We start from the raw sequence: 14863 nt of genomic DNA, 5'->3' as shown, positions 1-14863 counted from the left end.
TCCAGGTTTGCCGAGTCTCTGTTGTACCTGATGAGGTAGCCACCATTGCAGCCGAGGTCACCTCATTCTCCAGCCGCTTCACTCACGTCCTCACCGCGGGGGGCATCGGCCCCACTCATGACGATGTAACATTTGAGGCGGTGGCACAGGCCTTTGGGGAGGAGCTCAGACCACACCCTGAACTTCAAGCAGCCATCAAAATCCTAGGAGGGGAGGGTTGGGAGAAGCTGTCGATGGTGCCCTCCTCTGCCCGCCTGCATTATGGCACAGATCCTCGCACTGGCCAGCCCTTCAGGTTCCTGCTGGTCTCTGTCCGAAATGTCTACCTCTTCCCAGGAATTCCGGAGCTGCTGCGGCGAGCGTTGGAGGGACTGAAAGGACTGTTCCAAAACACAGCTGTGCAGTTCCACGTGAAGGAGTTGTATGTGGCTGCTTCCGAGGGCTCCATCGCCCCCATCCTCACTGAGGCCCAGGCCCACTTTGGGCTTAAGCTTAGCCTGGGCTCCTACCCTGATTGGGGCAGCAACTACTATCAGGTGAAGCTGATTCTAGACTCTGAAGAGAAAGAACCCTTGGAGGAATGTCTGGCCTATCTCACTGCACATCTGCCTCAGGGATCATTGGTCCCCTACCTGCCCAATGCTGTTGAGCAGGCTGGCGAGGCCGTATACAAACTCGCTCAGTCAGGTAGGAGTCTCTTTGGGGAAGGCTTCGTGGCCCAGAGTCTGGGTTCTCCTCCAGATCTAGAAATGCTTCGGAGGGCTCCCCATAGATCCAGCTCCCTGCCCCAGCACTGTGCTGGGTGTCAGAACAGGTGTGCTCTTCCTTGAGGAGTTCAACAAAATGGGATGTGTAAGTCTGAAGCAGATTCCACCCCAGAGATAGCAGCTTTGATTTGGGGTCAGAAAAACATGACCAAACCCGAGAGATGAGAGTGTGGTTGGATCTGGAGGGGGCAGGAACAATGTGAAAGGAGATGGGAAGGTGGAAGCAAACCTGAGCAGCCCACACTCCCACCCCTCAGTCTGCCCCAGAGTAAATGCTGAAACCAAGGTCGTGTGAGGTGGGGCTGAGTAGCTGGCAGAGAGGCAAACAGTGCAGGACAGCGTGAAGAGTTTGATCCCAGGCACCAGAAAAATAGTACAACTTTTTTTTTTGGTTTTTCGAGACAGGGTTTCTCTGTGGTTTTGGAGCCTGTCCTGGAACTAGCTCTTGTAGACCAGGCTGGTCTCGAACTCACAGAGCTCCGCCTGCCTCTGCCTCCCAAGTGCTGGGATTAAAGGCGTGCGCCACCACCACCCGGCTAATAGTACAACTTTTTAACAAGGGTAACATGACTTCTTTGACAGCCATGTTCGCCTAGTTGACGTTCTCTTCCCTGTCTCCATGGCAGGATCGTGTCTGGGGAGAAAAGTAGCTAGCGCCCTACAGACCATTGAGACTGCCCTCGATCAGTACGACCTCTCCAAGCTCTGTGTGGGCTTCAACGGAGGCAAGGACTGCACCGCCCTCCTCCACCTCTTCCATGCAGCTGTGCAGAAGTAAGCCCGCCCCGGGGGCCAGGGCCCCAGAAATGCCTACACAAAACCTCTGCGGCTCTCCCTTGGGAAGGGAGAAAGGGTGAGGAGGTGGGGCTTGCGAGGAAAGGCAGCTGAGTGGTCGAGCAGTGCCCATCTCCTACCACAAGGAAGTCACAGTGTAGGTGAGATTTACCGGAAATCATGGCCTAGCAAGGTAGCAGTCCTAGCAGGCAGGGGAGGGGATGTCACGATATCTCATTGGAGCTCAGGAACGGGAGGGGTGAGGGGGCTAGCCTAGGGAGTGTTGTGTATGCACCTCATACAAGCCTTGGTCACAAGAGCATTGGCTCATCAGGGCATGGAGTTACAGAGGGGTTGTGGGTCACTGTATGGGTCCTGGGAATGGAACTTGGGTCCTTCACGAGAGCAACAAGTGCTTTTAATTGCTGGACTAACCCTTAAGCCCACGAGTTTTTTGTTTTTGTTTTATTGGGCTGTACATTTTACTCCCCTCTCCTCCCTCCTTCTACTTCCTCCCATGACCCCCACGCTCCCAATTTACCCAGGAGATCTTGTCTTTTTCTCCTTCCTATGTAGATCCATATATGTCTCTCTTAAGGTCCTGTTTGTTATCTAGATTCTCTGGGCTTAAACCTGAGTTGTTTAAAGTCCTATTTTAAAAAAAAAAATCAGCTGGGTGTGGTTTAATCTCAACAGAGGCAGTGGAGATGCATTGCTATGATTTGAGGCTAACCTGGTCTATAGCGAGTTCCCGGCCAATCAGTGAGACCCAGATGTTTTTTATTGTTGTCTTTATCGTAGAATAACAGAAATGATGCTTAGTTTGAGCGCAGAACGAGACAGACAGGCACCGTGGCACATTCCTATAACCCCTCCTCAGGATGCTAAACCAGGAGTGCAAGTGTAAGGCTGCTCCATAGCGAATTACAGCATAGCCTGGTCTACACAGCAAGACCTTTCTCAAAACGGAAGGATGAGAGAGCAGAGTGGGCTACTGGAGGAAGTGGGTCTTTAACGCCAGTGCTCAGGAGAGGGGGCAGATCTCTCTAAGTTCAAGGCTAGCCTGGTCTACAGAGTGAGTTCCTGGACAGCCAGGGCTACACAGAGAAATCCCATCTAAAAAAAAACTTAAAGGGGGGTGGGGAGCGTGGCTGTTCGTGATCCTAGGAGCCAAAGAGAATCCTGAGAGCTCTCTGGAGAGCAGCTTTTCTGTCCTCCCTAGCAACTCTGTGGATCCTTACTCTCCCCAGGAGATTTCCTGATGTTCCAAAGCCCCTCCAGATCCTGTACATCCGTAGCATCTCGACTTTCCCTGAGTTGGAACAGTTTCTACAAGACACCATCAAGAGGTATTGGGACTTGAAGTTTTGGACTCCATGGGGGCCTTGGCAGAACCTACCCTGATCCTCATCTCTGTTCTCTTCCTTCTTAAGGTATAACCTTCAGGTGTTCGAAGCTGAGGGTAACATGAAGCAGGCCCTGGCTGAGCTTCAGGAAAAACACCCCCAACTGGAGGCTGTCCTGATGGGAACCCGACGGACTGACCCCTACTCCTGTAGCCTCAGCCATTTCAGTCCCACCGACCCTGGCTGGCCTTCATTCATGCGCATCAACCCGCTGCTGGTAATGCGACCGGATTTTCTGCCTTGGGATCCTGTACCTTTCCCTTGCCCGCTGGGAAGAGGCTAGAGACCAGGGCTCTATCTCCCAAGGGAGGCCGTGCTATTTGTTCATCCTTTTGACCAGTATTGAGCATTAATTCAGTAACTTGCATTGTGCTTTTCACTGTGGTCAAAGCAGTGCCCTGGGCCTGTGCTAGCCAATATGATAGTCATGTGCTCATACTTGAAGTGGAATTGAAATGAAATATAGATCATGGGGCTGAGGATATGGATTGTTTGTTATAGTGCTTGCTCAGCACACCTGAAAATCCTGTCTGGGGGATTGAAGGCTTATGATTCCAGCCTTCAGGAGAATCAGAAGTTCAGGGCCAGAGTTGGCAAGATGGCTCAGCCAATACTGGCTGCCAAATGTGATGACCTCATTGATCTCCAGGACCCAGGTGGTAGAAGAGAAGAACACTGGCTCCCATAGTTTGACCTTTGACCCCATACATTCCCTGCACACGTGTGCACACACCACAAATAATACAGTTTTTTAAGGTTCAAGGTAAGTCTTAGCTACATTGTGATTTTGAGAACATATGAGACCCTATTTCAAAAACAGAAAGGTAAACGATAGCAATGATTAAGACTACTGAGAGGGTGAGGAAGAGGGTTCTGTGACTTCAGGCCAGCCTGGGTAAAACCCTGTCTAAAGAAAACAAAAGCCAGCTGTGCGGGGTGACGCACACCTTTAATCCCAGCACTCGGGAGGCAGAGGCTGGCGGGTGTCTGTGAGTTTGAGTCCAGCCTGGTCTTCAAGAGCTAGTTCCAGGACAGGCTCCAAAGCTACAGAGAGAAAAACCCTGTCTCGAAAAACCTGGAAAAAAAGAAAGAAAAAAGAAAAGAAAAGCAAACAAAAGCCTTGGGCTATTTATTTTCAAAAGGTGAAATTTATGGCATGTGATTCGTAATGTCATTTTTTTTTAACTTAGATAAAATTTAAAAAGTTCTTAGGGCTGGGTGGGCTCATTTGGTAGAGCACCTGCCTAGTTTGTACAGAGCTCTGCATTCAGTCACCAGACCACATAAACCAGGCTGGAGCGCAGTGGGTGGAGTGTACTCTGGGTGCACACACCTGCCCAAGCCTGCCCGTCACCCACTTGCCTTCTATCTTACCCTCTAGGTTAGGTCACTGGGGAATTGGGAGTGGGTGAGGAATGGAAGTCCAAGGGCATTCCCAGCAGTATATTGAGAGCAAGGCCAGCCAAGATCTGTAAGACGTGCCTAGTGGTGCACACCTCAGCTCCCAGCACATGGGAAGATACGGCAGGAGGATGGCCGTCTTGGGAACTGCATGAGCTACATACCCTACCAGAAGGAGAGAAAACCCACTTACAAATATTTTCTGTGTGTGGTGCTTTGCCTGCGTGAATGTCTGAGTGCTGTGTGCACTCCAGGTGCTGGAGTCTAGAAGAGGATGTCAGTCCCTGGAGCTAGAGCCACAGACAGTTGTGAGCCAAATTGTGGGTGCTGGGAATTGACCCTGGGTCCTCTGGAAGAACAGTCAGTGCTCTTAACTCCTGAGCCATCTCTCCGGCCCAAATGCTCACTTCTTAAGTCACACGAGCCACATTTCAGATGCCCACCATAGGGCGAGGCTTCCACCACAGGGGCAGAGTGGCTGGGGGGTGGAAACTGGCAGGAGTAAGGGCTTTCTCCATCTCTACTGTCTGTCATTTATAGGACTGGACCTACAGAGACATCTGGGATTTTCTGCGCCAGCTGTTTGTCCCATACTGTGTCCTGTATGACCGAGGGTAAGGTTGTTGGGTGGGGTGCGGGGAGGATGCTGGGATAAGGAGAACCCATCTTGTCATCGGCATGCTCCTGTTTCAACACTCCAGGTACACATCACTGGGGAGTCGGGAGAACACAGTGCAGAACCCAGCCCTGAAGTGCCTGAGCCCAGGAGGGCATCCCATCTACCGCCCAGCGTACCTACTAGAGAACGAAGATGAGGAAAGGAATTCCCGCATGTGATCTTACACAAACTGGGACAAGACGCAGGGAAGGGGCTGGCCCGGGGTATAACCTGTCATGGCAATAAATCGTACCTCCCTGACCATTGTTGGTGCCTGTTGCTCTGCTGCCTTCCTGCTTCAAGGTCAAGGGAAGCATAAGTGAACCAAGGTTGCCAGCTCTGAACTGGCAGTGCTCACTCGGGCCCAGAGTGGGCTAGAACATACCAGAAAGGAGCTAATAGGGATGATTCTTAGTGCCAGCCTTAGCCAGAGCCACCAAGTGGGAACCGGCAGCCAGACCGAGGATACCAACCATTGGGAGTAGGAAACCAGGCAGGGGACTGCCTGCGCAGAAGGGAATTAAGCTCTCCTGGCTGTGGAGGATGGGAGATGGAATAGCCAAGCCCTCCCTTCTAACAGCCACCATCCCTGTCTGTAGGGCTGACTCAGCCTGTTCCAAGGCCCAGAACCATCTTTTGCTAGACCCCAGAGCCTTTGTCCTTAGTCATGAGGCCTGAGGGGGTGGGGACAGTGGATAAAAGGCCCCAAAGGCAGCACCACACCCTTCCACTGGGCTGCTGTTCACATGAAGCCGCCAATGCAACCCCTAACCCAGGCCCTGCCCTCCTCCCTGGGAAATGTCCTTCGAGGCACCGGTCTCCAGGTGCCTGTCATTAAGATGGGCACAGGGTGGGAGGGCTTACAGCGAACTCTAAAGGAAATAGCCTACATCCTCCTCTGTTGCTGGTGTGTCAAGGAATTACTGGATTAGCGGTGGTGGGGAGCACCTCCTGTCACCCCTGACACCAAGACCTGCATCACTCAGGTGGGTGGGGAGGGCAGACGTCAGGGGGTGTGGCTGCAGCTTCAGTGGTGGAACCTGCAGCCCAGCTGTCCCATATTTTCTTTAGGACTCCTGGAGCCAGCTGGCCTCACCAAGGTGGGCCACCAACACGGGAAGAGTGAAATACGAACCCTGCTTTGAGTTGTCCATCTGTCTGACCTGCCTGGGGCACCCATTCCCAGCTCCCGTCTCTGCTGTATGTCTGGTAGGCACGAGCTTGGCTTGCTGGCTAAGACGCCAATGAGACTGCAGCCTCCAAAGTGGGTAGAATGAGCCCACCAACTCAGGTGACTGCTCTTACCATGTACTTGAAGAACCAGGAACTGCCCCTAAGATCTCTGGGAATCCTGAACCACACATAAAATAAATGGGCCCTTGAGGCCAAAAATCCTAAATGTCTAAAGGGGAATGAGGACATGTGTGCCCGGAAAGGGCTTTAGAGCCGGAGTGCGGACCAAGGAAGAAGGATGGATCTCCGGAGAATTGAGACAAAACAAAACAGGTTTGCTGACTCTGGTGCCAGAGTAGAAGAGCAGAACAGAAACACCAGGTTCCTCCCGGCCTCTGTGATAGCAGAATAGAATGAGCTTTATTCTGTGAGTCCCAGGGTACTAGGATGGGGATCCAAGAGACTCAGCCTTTTTCCAAATAGGAGATGTGCCCTAGGAAGTTCCTGTCTCTAAGGAACATGGGACCCAGCTTGTGGAAGGTGTCCCCGTTCACACAGCTATGAGAGAAAACATCTGTGTGTTCACACCAGTCCCTCAGGCCTATCACAGCACACCTCTCTCAGGAGTCTGAGTGAGTACACCAACCCTCTCTTAGCAACAGCAACAGTTTGTGTGCGTGTTTATTAATTTGTTCACATGGATCACCGCCTCACCTAAGCCCCCTTTCTCTCTGAGCACCCTGGCCTGTCACTGCCCACCTCTTAACTGCAACACCAACCTGGAGGTAGTGGAGGTAGTATTTAGTTCCTGTCTCCCTCCCTGAGGCTAGCTCTTCTTTAGTCTTTTTCTTAGTCAACTCCTTTTTCTCTGGGCCTTTTGGGGTTTGTTTATTGTTGGTTGTCTGGTTGGTTGTTTGAGTTTGGGGGTTGGGGACTGAACCCAGGGCTGTGCACTTATGCTATCCCAAACCCTGATTTTTGTTGTCATACAGATACACTGAACTAGTTGTGGTGGCGCACGCCTTTAATTCCAGCACTTGGGAGGCAGCGGCAGGCAGATTTTGAGACTAACCTGATCTACACAGCAAGTTCTAGGCCAGCCAGGGCTACAAGTAAATACATAAATAAACACTTTTGTTTGTTTGTTTTGTGAAATGGGTTTCTCTGTGTAACAGTCCTGGCTGTCCTGGAACTCACTCTGTAGACCAGGCTGGCTTGGAACTTACAGAGATCCACTTGCCTCTGCCTTCCAAGTACTAGGATTAATGGCATGATCCACCACGCCCAGCATAAATAAATACTTTGTAAAGAAATACTCATCGGGCCATGGAGGTGCTTGCCTTTAATTCCAGAACTTGGGAGGCAGAGGCAGGTGGATTTCTCTGAGTTCCAGGCTAGCCTGGTCTACAGAGTGAGTTCCGGGACAGCCAGGACTGTTATAGAAAGAAACCCTATCTTGAAACCACCCCCTAAAAGAGGAGAGAGAGAGAGAGAGAGAGAGAGAGAGAGAGAGAGAGAGAGAGATAGGAAGGAAGGAAGGAAGGAAGAGAGAGAGAGAGGAAGGAAGGAAGGAAGGAAGGAAGAAAGACAGACTATATGGTTGGGTGCTCAGGAAGCTGAGACATAAGTATCTCCAGTATCACCATCCTGGCTGTATACTTCCAAGTTACCCATGGCTACATAGGAAATCTATCTCCAAAAAAAAAAAAGGATTTGAGATATAGTTAGCACTGGAATGCTGCTTACCTAACTTGTCTAGGCTCTGTAATCCCCAGCAAGGTAGGTGTGTGTGAGTGTGTCAGGGTGTGTGTGTGTGTCAAGGTGTGTGTGTGTTAGTGAATGTGTGTCAAGGAATAAGAGTGAAAGTAAGAAAAGGAGAAAGCCCAGAGGCAAAGGTAGAAGGTTAATTTAAGAAAAGCTGTCAAGAAACAAGTCAAGCTAAGGTCAGGCATTTCTAAGTAATAATAAAACTCCGTGTGTGTGATTTATTTGGGAGGTGGGTGGCGGGCCCACCAAAAGAGTAAAAAAATCCCACCACTACCATCCCCTGCCTCAGCCTCCTGAGTGCTGTAATTACAAGTGTCATCCACCATGGCTGGCTTTGACCTGGTGTGTTTACTCACAGTTGGTTGACTTACTATGCACAGTGCTCTGCACCTTACTTTTTTTTCTTAAAAGATTTATTTGTTTATTGTGTATACAGTATTCTGCCTACATTCATGCCTGCAGGCCAGAAGAGGGCACCAGATGTCATTGCAGATGGTTGTAAGCCACCATGTGGTTGCTGGGAATTGAATTTAGGACCTCTAGACTGGCAGGCGGGTCTCTTAACCACTGAGCCATCTCTCCAGCCCTGCACCTTACCTTTTTAAAACTGTATTTGTTGAATTTTATTTTATGTGTGTTGCTGTTTTGTCCACATGCATGTCTGTGTGAGGGTGTCAGATCCCCTGAAACTGTAGTTACAGTTGTGAGCTGCCATATGGTTGCTGAAATTGAACCCGGGTCCTCTGGAAGAGTGCTCTTAACTGCCGAGCCATCTCTCTAGTCCTGGACCTTACCTTTCCTGTGTGAGCTGTGTACTAGGACATCTTAACAGTACATTTAGCACTTCCTTTTTCTTCTTAAAACTTCCACAAGGCTGGGATTACAGATGCATGCTTTCCCCCTTTTTCTTTTTCAAAAGGAAAACAGGATCATTTACTAGTCGCTGTGGGGCAGAGCGAGCGAGCGAGCGAGCGAGCGCAGCAGTAAGAGAAGTTGCTGCCCCTCTGCTGCCAGAGGCCTAGAACTCATGGAGATCTGCCTGTCTCTGCCCCTCCCCCAAGTACTGAGATCAAAGGCGTGTGTCACCATGGGCTGGTGGTCCTAGAGCACTTACTACAAGTCATGATTGTTCTTGATGATCAGTGCCCTTTTCTTTCTTTCTTTGATTTTTTGAGTCCTAGCTGCCTTCAAATTTGTAGCAATCCTCCTGTCTCAGCCTCCCCAGTCCTGGGATTAGAAGGATAAACCATGATATCTGCTCAGTACCCTTCCAAATAACCAAAACTGCAGGACAGCACTGCCACCTGGCTCCTTCTGAACCCTCCCTCTCGCCCATCCCCCCACCCCACCCAGCACTGCAGAAGGAATTGCGAGGTCTGAAGCTGCTGGTAGAAACGAGGGGGAGAGGGGGAGCGGGCCGTGCCAGTGCCTCTCCTTCCTCCAGAGTCTGCATTCTGCCTGGCCATCTCCTCTTTTCCCTAATTCAGCCCTGGCCCATTGCCTTTTTTCCCTCTAAATCGTCCTTGAATTAAGTGGGACAGTGCCTGGAAGTGGACCCCAGAGTCTGAGGTCTGAGCACAAAGGCTTTTGCCAGAGGAGAGGATGACGGCTAGGGAAGTGGTGGATAGAGAGAGCAGAGGCCAGGGCTGTGCGCGGTGGCAGGATAGGTAGTGGGGAGCTGGTGGAAGAAAAAGAATGAAGAGTGACCAAGGCCCAAGGAGAGCAGCAACTGGAGAAGCTTACAGCGGAAAGACACGGCGCCCGGTCTGGAAACCCCTTCTAGACTCTCAAAGACGTCTCCTTTGAGCTGGGTGTGGTGGCTCAGGTTTATAATCCAGTGCCTGGGGGTGAAAAGGAGAGGATTACTCCATTTTGGGGCTAGCACGGGCTACGTAGTAAGTTCAAAACCAGCCTGGCCTAAAGAGTGACCTACCCTGTCTCAAGACCAAAATGATTGGTTTTTGTTTCAAGACAGTGTTTCTCTGGATAGCCCCAGCTGTCCTGGAACTTACTCTGTAGACCAGGCTGGCCTTCAATACACAGAGAGCCACCTGTGTGTCTCCTGAGTGCTGGAATTGAAGGTGTGTGCCACCACTGTCCACATGACAAAAAATAAAAACCTCAATGTGTAGCTTTTCCAACCTGGAAGATGAGATTGGTCTCAAAGTCATATAAATCTGCCTGTCTTTCCCAAGTGCCTGGCTCCAGTATTTTTTTTTTTTTAAGTATACTTTGGGGCTGGCAAGATGGCTCAGGGAATAAGGGTACTTGCTGTCAAGCCTGGTCAGCTCAGTCCCCTGGGCCCACATGATGAAAGGACAGAGCCAACTCCTGAGAGCTGTCCTCTGACCTCCAGACTTGTGTGTGTGTTTGTTCAGGAGCAAAAGTACACCAAAACAACAGGCAGGCTCGAGTGTAGTACACCAAAACAACAAACAGGCAGGCTCGAGTGTGCTGGTGAAACCCTATCTCAGAACCAAGCAACGACAAAACGTGCACACATACGTACACAGCGAAAGTAGGCAAGATAACGAAGGTAATTATACCACATTAATTTGAAGAAGCAGGCCCAAAGAGGTGAAGTAATTTATCCTAAGGTTAGAGGACAAGGCTCTTTATAGAACTCGGTGAACCCACACTTTGAGATCTCAGCTTTACGGCTTGCCAGGCTGGCACACATCTGTTTCCCCGACCTGTTCTGGAGGCTGACTCTGGAGTTAGAGAACAACATGGGCAATATAGTAAGACTCCTGTCTAAATAAAAAGAAAACAGAACCAAAACGAGGGTTCCTCATTAATCTGTCTTCTCTTCTGGTAGAAATGGTTTAATTGCCTTGGCAGAGCCCTGCAAGTGTGGAGGTGGCCCTCCTAAACGGAACCTGTTTCTGTCGAAGCTCACTGTGTCCTTGGCTCCTTGGATCAACTTTTTGTTTGTTTGTTTTTTGTTTTTCAAGACAGGGTTTCTGTTTAGAGCCTGTCCTGGAACTCTCTCTGTAAACCAGGCTGGCCTCGAACTCAGAGATCTGCCTGCCTCTGCCTCCTGAGTGCTGGGACTAAAGGTTGCACCACCACCGCCCAGCGCTAAATACCTTTTGTTTAACCATCCAGACTAGTTTTCCTGATCAATAACATCCCCATTCTTCTAGAAAGGAAAAGGAAATATGGCAACTTCTCCCAGTGTTCTCTCCTAAAAAGAGCTGCTTGGGTCTTTAACACTCAAGCTATTGCTTCAGGAGCTCATGCCAGGAATAGAAAGGGGAGTTGCAGCTTACCCCTGGGCTCCTTGTGGCCCCTAGCAGCCCCAAGAGTTAGGGTAATAGTTGGGGTTGAAATGGAACAGACCAGACCAACAAGTTAAAATGACCTTCAAGTATCCCAGCAAGAGAAAAATTTTTCTGTAGATTACATCACATTTGGATCCTTGGCTGGAATGGAGACAGAGGTGGGGACAGGTAAGAAAGGGATCACAATAAATGAGTTTGAGGGCTGATGGGGCCACAGTCCCACATTTCCACAGCAGACGAGAGACACTGGCAGGGAGAGGCTGGCATTCATGGGGGCACCAGAGCACTAACACCCTCCCAAGGAACGACTTTGTATTTCGTTTACATATGAATTTCTCCTTCCATATGCAGAAGCCCCACCCCCACCCCGTTTCTAGGTGGCTCTCGGACTCCAGAGTCTTCCATCCTCCTGAAGTTTCAAATCCGGAACCATCCACAACCCCTTAGCCACACGGCCCGGGCTTCAGGACCGCTACCCTACACCCCTAGCTGGCTGGGATTTAGGAGCTTTGCGCCACCTGGTGGCGAGTAGGAAGCAGACTGCGCGCAGAGGGGTTCTGTTTTGCCTGCTCTGGGACGCAAGAGTTTTGGGAAACGTTCCCCGGAGCTTCCTGAAGCTATATTTACCACCCCCAGCCCTGTGGGGCACAGAGATCCCAGCGGCGATTAGCACAGCGCTGCAGCGGGCTCCAGCCGAGAGGCCCAGAATAGGCGCGCAGTTATAAATAGTGCTACCCGCAGGTGTGGGGGGGAGTCGGCGGGAGGGAGTACCCCTGGCAGCCACCGCCCCTTTAGGTGGGTTGGGCGGTCGCGGTAGGGGTTCTGGGGGGCGGCGGCAGGGAGGGGGCTGCGGTCAGAGCGCCCCCAGCGGTTTCCTGGGCGGCGGGTTTTTCGAGGGAAGCGGAGGCAGCCGCGGGAAAGGGGCGGGGGAGCAGAGCATAGGTGGGCGCCTGGTGCAGGCGGAGGAGCTGCTTTCAGCTCAGCCCCCCACAACCAGAAACGGGCCCCCAGACTCACTTTAGGACCCTGCCAAAGAGAACATAGCCTCCAGCAGCTAACTGCACTCTTTCTCCAGGACTCTACAAGCCCCGTAACTGCTCAGCAGCCACTCTTCGGTGTACTTGGACCAGCCAGTCTCTTAACCAGGTCGCCACTCAGAGTCGCTGTCCCCAGCCTTAGGTATAAAGTCCTTCTTGCGAGGGCTTTTATCCTTCTCAGGACAAACACCTCGCTCTCGGGGTATTTACTCACCTATTTTCCTCATACATTAAAGTCTAGAATCTAGAAAGTTGCCTGAAGATTTGTCTGAACGTGAAGGAGGGGGCGCTTACCAGGGGCCCCTGTAAACCCCACACTCGCCTTCCAGTTCCCAGTACTAGTTCAGATGTATAGGAGATCGGGATTGTGGGGTGCAGGCTCCCTTTAAGGGGACGGGGTTCCACCAGCGCTTTAAGGTCTTTTCTGTCTCCGGTTTGGCAGATAGGACCCAAAGTTAGATAGTAGGCAGGAATTTCAAGTTGCCCCCCCCCAACATGAAAGGGAACTATTTGTACCACAAGAAAAAGGAAAACCTGGAAAAGAGCCACTGAGGAGCTAACAGTAGATTTCCAGGACTGCTGGAGAGTGGTAATCAAGCCGCAAAAGATCCCGGTTGTGTCGAGTCAGACGCAACTCCAGCGGGACGGCAGGTGTGTCTCGGTTCCCAAGGAGCTAGTGACCAGACCTTCGCCTTGCCTTTCTGGAGTCCTGGGCCACTTTTCTACCCTCCCCCAAATCCTTTTCCTAGATCTTTGTACCCTTCTTGTGAAAGCAACATTCCCCCCCGCTCCCCATTTTACTTAGGCATCGAGCGCTGCTGCCTTGCCCCGGGCTCAGCCCGTTCCCTGGTCAGCAAGACCCTGACAGCGAGGGAGGGAAAAAACCCAGTACGGACACTTCTTGCTCGGAATCCTCCCGACTGGAAACACCAGGAGCTAAGAAAACCCGGAGCAAAGATCAGACTGGACCCAGGGCGGGGGGGGGGGGGGGGGTGGACGATAGGAAAACCCGGAACGGATTACTCGAGCCAGAGCTCCCCATGCCTACTGCTAGCCACTAGTCCCTATTGCCCCCTAATTCTCCAGTGAGATAATGTCTGGGATGGGGGGCTGTTTGGTTTGGCCTCGGCCCTCCGGGGCGCCTCACACTTTCCGCCCCTGGCTGAGGGGCAGAGCGGCAGCCTCTAGGCTGAGTCACGTAAGGGGGAGTAGGGGAAAGAGGGAGGGAAGGACCGACTCCGCCCCTCCCCCTGCTCGGGGATCCCGGGTCAGCCCGGGTGAGGGCCAGGGCCCCCCTGGCGCCGCCCATTGTGGTCCAACAGGTTGAGCTGGTGTCCTGCGGAGCCACCTGCTGGAAAGGGAGGGAGGCCCTTTGCGGAGGGGGCTGGGAAGGAAGGACAAGTCCGACCCGGTTCGGCCTGGCCTGCTGCTGCGAAGCCGAACCTGGCCCTAGAGAGCGGGATTTGATTCCGTTTGAAAGCAGTGGGAGGGGCCCTTTTGGGGTACGTAGCACCGCCGGCCCAGTTGAAGCGTCCCTCAGAGGCTACCTTTCTCTGTTGGCCGGGCACTGAAATAAGAACGTTGGTCCTTCCCAGATACACAAACAGACGTCCTAAGACACCCAGGCTTCGATCGCCACCAGGGTGTCGGAGTCAAGACGTCCCTCCGCGGTAGGGGTCTGTTCCTCCACTAAAGAACAGGCGGGAGCCCGGGAGGGAGCGCACCCCCCTCTTCCCCTTCCCAGACTCGGTCCCTCCCCTCTGAAAATGCCAAGGCAGCAACGGGCACTGGCTAGAGCGCAGAGGCTCCTTGCCCCTGGCACCGTTCCCTCCCCGCGGGGCGCCGACACGCGTGGGGAGGGACGCAGAGTGCCGGCCGCCTCAACTCCCCCGCTCCCTCTGCGGGGGATGGGCCCAGGGGCCGCAGCTGAACGTCCAGTGGCCTTCTCCCCTTCCCTCCTGGGGCTCTGACCTGATTAAAGCCCCTGGCGGGACCCCACTCCTTCCCCACGCAGCCTATCTGTAACATCTCCTGCCCTTCCCTCCGCAGGTGCCGAGCCCGCAGAAGCCCCTCTCGAAGGAGAGGAAGTCCCTGAGGGGGGTTGCTCCGTTCCCCGGCCACTGCGGACAGTCTTCGGCCTCCCTCCCCTTCTGGTCTCAGGCCAGCCCCAAGCTCCACCCACTCTCTGGATGAACCCTAGGCGCGTCCCAAATGGGATAGGCGGGTGTTCAGGCCAATGGGCGGGCAGGGCGGTGGCGTGCAGGGGGTGGAGCTGGCCAGCAGCAGAGGGCTGGACAGGGGTCGGAGGCGGAGCTCCAGTTAAGGTGGACTGGAGGAAATAGAGGTAGAAAGCAGAGAGGGAGAGGGATCGCGGCAGGTGAAGGGAGATAGAACGAAAGAAGGGGGAAAAAAAAGGGTGGGAAAGGCTCTGGGAGCGAAAGTAAGAGCTCGGAGGAAGGGGGCGAAAAGAAGGGAGGGATCCATATGCTCTCTGCTGGAACTAGCTGTTGGAAGAGGTGGAAGTTTATGTCCTTATTGGGCGGAGGGAGGGGGTGCCTGGGGGGGGGCGGATGAAAAACCAGGAAGTGACAGAGGG

The 14863-nt window shown here is 52.6% G+C and overlaps 2 protein-coding genes across 2 annotated transcripts in view; both read left to right on the top strand.

Moving 5' to 3' along the window:
* The window catches only part of Flad1 (flavin adenine dinucleotide synthetase 1), an 8720-nt gene extending 3452 nt beyond the window's left edge, over positions 1 to 5268 (top strand). Inside the window, exons 4-9 of the mRNA XM_050166308.1 lie at positions 6 to 687; positions 1394 to 1541; positions 2792 to 2890; positions 2975 to 3164; positions 4889 to 4962; positions 5050 to 5268. Coding sequence (XP_050022265.1) covers positions 6 to 687; positions 1394 to 1541; positions 2792 to 2890; positions 2975 to 3164; positions 4889 to 4962; positions 5050 to 5185 — 1329 coding nt within the window. The 3' untranslated portion in view covers positions 5186 to 5268. The remainder of the gene's footprint in view (positions 1 to 5; positions 688 to 1393; positions 1542 to 2791; positions 2891 to 2974; positions 3165 to 4888; positions 4963 to 5049) is intronic.
* A 134-nt stretch (positions 5269 to 5402) lies between these two features.
* Lenep (lens epithelial protein) lies at positions 5403 to 7352 on the top strand. Its single transcript, XM_050118720.1, has one exon. The coding sequence runs from the start codon at positions 5753 to 5755 to the stop codon at positions 5936 to 5938; it is 186 nt and encodes a 61-aa protein (XP_049974677.1). The 5' UTR covers positions 5403 to 5752; the 3' UTR covers positions 5939 to 7352.
* Positions 7353 to 14863: the final 7511 nt, after the last annotated feature.

Source organism: Alexandromys fortis, unplaced genomic scaffold (genome assembly GCF_014885135.2).
Source record: "Alexandromys fortis isolate MF-2015 unplaced genomic scaffold, M_Fortis_MF-2015_v1.1 scaffold_152, whole genome shotgun sequence".
Taxonomy (NCBI): domain Eukaryota; kingdom Metazoa; phylum Chordata; class Mammalia; order Rodentia; family Cricetidae; genus Alexandromys; species Alexandromys fortis.
This window is presented reverse-complemented; position numbering and strand designations above follow the sequence as displayed.

What these genes read in the sequence shown, in the direction of transcription:
- Lenep (XM_050118720.1), top strand. Translation starts at nt 5,753, where the DNA reads ATGAAGCCGCCAATGCAACCCCTAACCCAGGCCCTGCCCTCCTCCCTG.